The 7,807-nt window shown below is 47.0% G+C and overlaps 1 protein-coding gene across 1 annotated transcript in view; it reads right to left on the bottom strand.

Annotated features, from left to right (window-relative positions):
- Positions 1 to 249: 249 nt before the first annotated feature.
- Positions 250 to 7,807, bottom strand: part of sgsm2 (small G protein signaling modulator 2) — a 68,210-nt gene continuing 60,652 nt past the window's right edge. Inside the window, exons 13-24 of the mRNA XM_084446951.1 lie at positions 6,235 to 6,394; positions 6,076 to 6,140; positions 5,593 to 5,738; positions 4,734 to 4,862; positions 4,359 to 4,541; positions 3,666 to 4,064; positions 2,815 to 2,939; positions 2,229 to 2,311; positions 1,550 to 1,659; positions 1,191 to 1,287; positions 852 to 1,019; positions 250 to 748 (exon numbers count right to left, since the gene is read on the bottom strand). Of these exons, the coding sequence (XP_084303077.1) occupies positions 660 to 748; positions 852 to 1,019; positions 1,191 to 1,287; positions 1,550 to 1,659; positions 2,229 to 2,311; positions 2,815 to 2,939; positions 3,666 to 4,064; positions 4,359 to 4,541; positions 4,734 to 4,862; positions 5,593 to 5,738; positions 6,076 to 6,140; positions 6,235 to 6,394 (1,754 nt within the window). The 3' untranslated portion in view covers positions 250 to 659. The remainder of the gene's footprint in view (positions 749 to 851; positions 1,020 to 1,190; positions 1,288 to 1,549; positions 1,660 to 2,228; positions 2,312 to 2,814; positions 2,940 to 3,665; positions 4,065 to 4,358; positions 4,542 to 4,733; positions 4,863 to 5,592; positions 5,739 to 6,075; positions 6,141 to 6,234; positions 6,395 to 7,807) is intronic.

Genomic DNA, 7,807 nt, shown 5'->3' with positions numbered 1-7,807 from the left:
TCTCATCCAAAACTTTTTGCCATGCTAAAGTAAAGTTTGTGCACATACAAGTTCCCGCATTTTGTGACTGACTGGCATTTAACACTTGAGTCTCAAGGGAGGGAAAAAGAGACAATCTCCAAATAAACAAGGATACTATTAAAAGGGCAGTTGTGTAGTGTGTGTGAGCACGCATGCGCAGTAAAAAGCGATCAAAATGCAGTCACAGTGTGATAAACTCACAAGCATGCAGACAACTCCACACGTCTGACACCATGGCATTCTGTGACAGGGTCCTTGTAAACAAGTCATCACCTGGGACACAAACCAAGGTCTAGAGACACAGACTAGGTCCTAGACCAGGTCACATAGTACTTAGGTCTAGACACAGACCAGGCCCTAGACAAGGCCACATACTTAGGTCTAGATCCAAACCAGTTCCTGGATCTTGGATCTAGAACCAGACCCTCCATGTCCTACTCTCCCCTGCCACTGTCGTCTAGGCAGGTTGCTGGGTCAGTACCCTGGGTCAGTACCAGGCAGGTTGTTGGGTCAGTAGTACCCTGGGTCTATCCAGGCCGGGAGGCTGGGGGGTAGAGATGGAGCAGTACAGGAACACAGAGTTTGTGCTATAGTCTCTCCCTTTCTTCTCTCCTCTGCTCTCCTCCCCATCTCAGCGTTCACTTGTTCTCGATGAGAGACTGGACCTTGTGCACCAGCTCTCTGGCGATCTGGAGGATGTGCTGTACGTCATGACGCTCTGCCATCTCTGTAAGACGCCACACGCGCAGTTAGGAAAAATAGGAACGTACACAAGACTACAATAAGACACATTAAACACACACTCACACAGTCCTATTTGCCCATCTCACCATTGAAGAACTTGATAATGTCTGTGAAGTCCATGTTGTTCTCTCTGATGATCTCCCTGTAGACCTCCACCAGAGCCAGGGCCAGGAACAAGACAAAGTGTTGAGATGAGATCCTGGGAGCCACCCAGATCACCTCCCACACCGTAAACACGTCCTCGTACAACAGCTCTGCGAGCACACACACACACACACACACACACACACACTTCGGGATAAGCATTGCCTCTTTTAAGTCATACAATACAAGATTATTTACAAAGTGTCTGTAAGAGAGACACAAGACTACAAACTGTAAAAACAAAACAAAAAAGATGAAGTCTGTGTTTCAGTGTTACACACCTCTTTTGAAGTCCAAGAGGAACCAGCGGTAGCAGAAGTAGAAATGGGTGTAATCTCCATTCTGGTGCATCAACTCAAAGAGCTCAGAGTCCAGGATCTGACATCATCAAAGAGAGACAGATATCATCAAAGATATATATATATACTGTATACACTGTACAGCTAGAGATACCGAGACACAGGGAGAAAGATAGACAGAAAGAGAGAGAGCTAGAGAGACAGAGGGAGAAAGATAGAAAGAGAGAGAGAGCTAGAGATACAGAGAGACAGAGGGAGAAAGATAGACAGAAAGAGAGAGAGAGCTAGAGAGAGAGATAGAATGATAGAAGTACTAGAGAGAAGTGACGTCAGCTTATCACCTGGATGAGGGACCTCATGTTGGCAAAATGTACGTCCATGGCTGCGCCGCTGGGGAAGTTCTGACTCATCCTCTTCATCAGCTGGGTGAAGCAACTGTACACCAAGCACTCTGACACACACGCACGCAGACAGAATGCAGCCACTCTGTATCATCAAGAGTACTATGACTATCACGCAGAGTTACAGTGCTTGTGCTGAATCACTCTTCTCTTGTATTCTCATTCATTGTCCATTTATTTTAAGTAGCTCTCGTCTACTTAAAATATCAACATCAAACACAAATGTGTTCCTATCCATATTTGGTGACAGATTTCTGTCATATAAAGTAGAATAATGTACTTATTTGATCAAAGCAAGACCATATGCTACATCTTTCCTTGGAAAGGTGGTAGCAGGGCAAATATTTACAGGACTTGGATTCATCCTCTCGTGCACTGTAAGGCTAGTCTCTAAATTGACTATTAGATTATTAGCTAATGGCTAGGGTTATAGCCAGCCTAATGGGCAATTCTCAAAAGCATAAGATTATAACTAATGGCTAATAGCTTATTGCTTATGGCTAATAACCAGAGGCTATTGTTCATAGCTGAAAGCTAATGGCATCTAGCGAAATGCTAATCGCTAATGGTGTGTGTGTGTGTGTGTGTGTGTGTGTGTCTCTGAGGCAGCTCTTCTTACCATCGTCCAGAATCACCATTAGAGGAGCCATCAGGTCACACATTCCCTGTACATAACCCATCTCCAAGTGCTCCCACACATAACTGCAACACACAGCAGGAGAACCACGGAGAACATGAAGGGGGACCAAAGAGAACATGAGAGAGAACCATGGTGAACATGGGGGAGAACCATGGAGAACGTGAAAGAGAACCATGCAGAACATGAGCGAAACAAGGAGAATATGAGGGAGAATCATGGAGAACATGAGAGAGAACCATGGAGAACATGAGAGAGAGCAGGAGAGAAGGAGTAGGGGAACACCTTCAAATTGAAGTTGTATTCTTTGACTTGATGTGGTTTTAGATTTAAAATACAAAATGAACAGAGTGGACAGTTCGAAACAGTCCTAGATAATCCTAGGTAGATACTGTAGGTAGATACAGTAGGTAGGTAAATAGGTAGGTAGGTAGGTAAATACTGTAGGTCGATGGGTAGGTAGGTAGGTAGATTAATGTATTACTTTATTAATCCCAAGGGGAAATTGCACAATGATGTAAACAGATTCCAGAGGCCAGTGTCCTGAGATGAGCCTGGTATTCATCACCTGCACATGATGTTGCGCAGCCTCTCCAGGTTAGCTGTGGTGAAGTAGTAGTAGTTGCGGTCACAGCGCTGGACATCTTTGTCTATCCTGTGCAGGTTCAGAGCCACTGTATCCAGCAGCTCAATCTGGAAACACAGCACAGGCGGATAGGTAAGGTAGGCCTGCCTGTACAGTATGTGTGTGTGTTTGTGTGTTTGTGTGTGTGTGTGTGTGTGTGTGTGTGTGTGTGTGTGCGCAAGCAGGAGTGCCCTCTCCAAACATCTAACTCCATGCTAACTCACAGCCGTCATAATGTAGCCAGTTGCAAAATGTTCTTTTGTTCCACGAACGAGTGACCTACCCACCAGTTTCCTCAGTAAAAAAAAACAAAAAAACTAGCAGTAAATTGGATACCAACGCAGCTGGCTTCGGCGTGAACTCTGACTGACCAAGTGTGATGCAAAACAGACGGCAAAATATTGCTTAATCTCCTCCATTATTGGCAGCCACTGCATTTGGAATGTTTTCTGTACCCATAACTCCCCTGCCGTTAGTGGTATTTTCTGTATGCTTACTGTACATCATTATGTACTATATATTATACCACCAAGATATGTATGTGTGTGTATGTATGCGCATGTAAGCATATATTGTATACATCTTAGAAGTCTGCTTACATTTATGAAATGTGACACATGTTAAACGACCCAACAACATGACAGAAATGGAATTATATTTGGGCCCTTGCAATGCATTTTGAAAATGCGGACTTAAATAAAGCATTCAAATGTGTGTGTGTGTGTGTGTGTGTGTGTGTGTGTGTGTGTGCGCCCATGCATACTTGCGTGTCTACCCCATTCTCCAGCACCTACCGTATAAGAGGAGAGTGAGGGGGGGATGCCGTCCCCCCCTCCGCCATTGGCCACCAGCTTATCCAGCTGACTGCACAGCCTCTCCTCGCTCAGCGAATCCTGACGCCCTTGCTCCCCTAGCCCGCCACGCGTGCGCATCGGCCCCTCCTCCCCGGCCCCGCCCTCCTCCTCTGTGCTCTGTCCGTCGTCGATGCTGGACAGGACCTGAGAGTGGCCTGAGGCTACGGAGTAGTTCCTGGAGGAGGGGAGTCCCGAGTCGGGGGAGTCAAACTCCACCAGGGGGCGCTCGTCGGGGACCAGCGCGGCGGGCGGAACCACCGTGGACATGGTGGGGGTGTCGTCCTCCCCGCCGGGGGTGTCCTGGCCCCCCGCATCGGGCTCGTCCACCGACATGAACACCTGGGGAAGACGGAGGGAGAGAGGGAGGGAAAGGCAGGAGTGGTAATTGGTAGTAAAGTGAGGAATCTGGTCAGCATGACTATCAGGAGCTATAAATAAACCACCACACAGGTTATCAAAGCAGAGATAGAACTGTAGGAGTAAGTGGTAGCAATAGCGGTGCTATTACCTGCATTACAGGTGTTTTAGTGGTAAACCTGCATGGTCAAACTACTGCATAATAGTGAAAACACCTGTCAGTCAGTTAGAGACTTGAGACACAACGCTGTGATGTAAACGGCTCTGGCGACGGACCTCGTTGCTGATGGTGGAGTCCCGGTGCATGAGACGGAGGACGTGACTGTCTATGCTGCTGCCCGAGGACAGCTTAGCAAAGATGACCGACTGCATCTCCTTCTCCCTCTGCTTGACGATCACCTCGCAGGCCTTCCACTCCTTCATCACCTGCTGGTAGCGTGCGCTGATCTTCTCATCGATCTGCACAGGGAGAGGGCCAGGGGCCAAGGTACTGACACATAATGTACATTCATACTGCATAAATAAATACAGATACACACGCCTGCACATCTGCTTGAAAAGGCACCTGCGCACAGCCACACTAAAATGTCTCCCTCCTACAGATAAAAGGAGTGAGTGTGTGTGTAGTGTGTGCGCGCATGTGTGTGTTACCTGGCTCATGTCTTTCTTGCCCATGCCAAACTTGTAGTGGCCCAGTAGGAAAGGCCACACCTCCTTCCTGATCTCATGATGCACCCCTCCATAGTAGACCAGCCTCAGCAGATCCAGCTCCTTATAGTTCTACAGAGGGAAGGATGGAGAGGGTCAGAAACGGAGGAGCAGAGAGAGACTGAGACAAAGATAGAAACGGAGATGGAAATAGAGTGTGAATTAGTAATGAGTATGGCGCTGAAATTGATAAATGATTACATTTGCTCATCTAGCTCCTATGACAATATTACATGCTCTATTATGCCAGTTAATTTCAACGAGCCCATTAGAATTTGAAGAGGCTCAAGATAGATACAGAAGACAGATTAGAGGGGGTTGGGGGGTAGAGATAGATGGAAAGGGCAGATTAGAGGGGGTTGGGGGGTAGAGATAGATGGAGCGGGCAGATTAGAGGGGGTTGGGCGTAGAGATAGATGGAGAGGGCAGATTAGAGGGGGTTGGGGGGTAGAGCTAGATGGAGCGGGCAGATTAGAGGGGGTTGGGGGGTAGAGATAAATGGAGAGGGCAGATTAGAAGGGGTTGGGGGGTAGAGATAAATGGAGAGGGCAGATTAGAAGGGGTTGGGCGTAGAGATAGATGGAGAGGGCAGATTAGAGGTGGGGTAGAGAGAGCAGACAGGAAAGCAACAGAACAGCTTCACAGTCAGCATTTATACGTTTATCCAAGTTGATATGTTTGGCCAAGTTTCAACACAAAAACTTGCAGTTCTACTTCACTTCACACACTGTCGCACTCACAAGCACGCACACATGTGCACACACACACACACACACACACACACACACACACACACACACACCTTACAGTCTTTCTGGTACTTGCTCCAAACGTCTTTACTTAGCCCCCCAGATGCCTCACAGGGTTTGTCAGGAGGGACGATGTTGTGGTTGACCAGCGCTGACAGGTGTGTTCGTACTGTGGACAGGTGACGACAGTAGGCCAACCCTGGGGGACAGAGGGGTTGGGAGAGGAAGACTGAGTTTGACATCTGCCCCGCCAACAACGCATTGAATTTCAGATGAACACTGTGGCAACTTGCAAGTGGAGCAAGAGAGAACAGACAACAACGATTCAGAGATCTAACAGAGCTCCATCTAGTGAGGATAGTCACTAGCCTGTCCACACACATTCTACTCTACTGCCACCTGGATGGTCCCCAGCTGGCACATCTTCACTGAAGCCCCCTTCCTGAACACCTGATGACAGTTTCAGGCAGCCCTCTGGCTCTTCCTCAGTTCAACCTTTGACATGAGGGAGATGGTGACAGGGTGTGCAGACTTACATCCGTAGAAGGCTCTGGAGACGATCTGCCTCTTCATGTTCTGGCAGAGCATCTTCAGAGGCACACTGCAGAAACCACGGTGAGGTTATGATCATACACTGGTAGATTAAGATATCATATGACAACACACAATACAGTTGTGTGTGTGTAGTGTCTAACCGTTCATGGATGCAGGTGCAGCCTGGTGGGTATTGGCAGGACGCTGTGCTGCCCCCGGTGGAGCAGGAAAGACACGACAACACGTGACTGGCGCACTCCGCTTGCTGCCATGATGACGGGCTTCCTCCGAAAGCTTGCAGATCCATCATATCCCCGTGGTCTAAGAAAAAGAGGAGAGGGAGAGGAGGATAGAAGAGAGAGAGGGAGAGAGAGAGAGACAGACAGACAGACAGAGAGAGAGAGTATACAGTAGCAAAGATAAAGAGGTGCTCTGAGACCAAACCTTAATGCTGCTGAAATGAAGTATCAATGATGGGAAGTTTCAACCAAAATTGTCTAAACTGAAAGGTTCCTCTCTTGGGACCTCTTGACGGGCTATAACTAGTCTGGAGGCCTATTCAACTTCTCTTGGAAGAGCACTGGGGTCTCCTTTTGTAAAAAAAACAACAACAATAACGCATCATTCTGGCTGATTTACCTGTCAGCAATGATATTCAGGCCTACTGGAAGAAGACCAGGTTTGGTGAAGGGACTAGTGTAAAATAAACTGTGAATTTATCCGATCTATTAAGTTGCAGGACCGTCAGCCCAACCATCAGATCAATTAAGGTAGAGACAATCTCCTCTGTTGATTTCAGATGCACTTAAAAATTGCCTTTTCAAATAAATGTATTCTTGGGTTCATTTCATACATGGTTCACATTGATGTATGACGGTACTGTGTACATTTAAACATCATAAAAGATAAACATATTAAGGGAAAGAAAAAACCGGAATCGAGGAAGAGCAGGCAAAGCATTCTGGGAGATGCAGGACAGGAAGAGAGATGCAGGGCAGCCATGCTTTTGCAGCGCGGTCACAGGAAGCGGCAAGCCAGAGAGCAATGGCAGGCTCCACAGAGAGAGAGAGAGAGAATCAAAAAGACATTAGCAGAGGGAAGGAGAGGAGAGAGGGATGGAAGGAAGAAGAGCAGGAGAAGAACGAGAGGGAAGAGAAAGGCCAGCTGCTCAGGCCATGCAGGATGCATAAAGCCAGAACCAGACAGAAGGAAACCAATCAAAAATAACTAAATGGACACAAAGAGTATACAAAAAAAGAAGAGAGAAAAAAACAAAACATAAAAACGTCAACATCAAATAAATGCTCTTCACCTTAATTCTTCAGGTTGGAGCTGATGACCTGTCATAAATAGGTAGTAGCTGCTCTTTGGTTGTTCAGAAGAAAAACCAATACAAATGAAAACGAAAGCATAAACATAAAAGTGCTGGATGGGAGACCGCGTGCGGCGCTACGAGTATCTCTTTTTAGGACTATGCGAGTTCAACTGGTGACATTTGGGTTAAGTAACGCACCCCGTTCACAGAACAATCCATGTCTCTACTACTGCAGAACCCCACAGGACCCAATATTCACCATGGAGGGGGACGAGGGGGGGGTTAGTGAAGAATTACAGTGAACAGCATTGCAGAAAAAACTGCACGAAACAGAGGAACAAAACAATCAGAGCCAAGAAAGAAACAACCAAAAACAGATAGAGAGAGAGAGAGAGAGAGAGAGGAAATCCCATCACAAA

The sequence above is a fragment of the Borostomias antarcticus genome (assembly GCF_949987555.1).
Source record: "Borostomias antarcticus genome assembly, chromosome: 1".
NCBI classification, from domain to species: Eukaryota; Metazoa; Chordata; class Actinopteri; order Stomiiformes; family Stomiidae; genus Borostomias; species Borostomias antarcticus.
The sequence above is the reverse complement of the archived record's forward strand: the minus strand, read 5'-3'. Positions and strand labels throughout refer to the sequence as shown.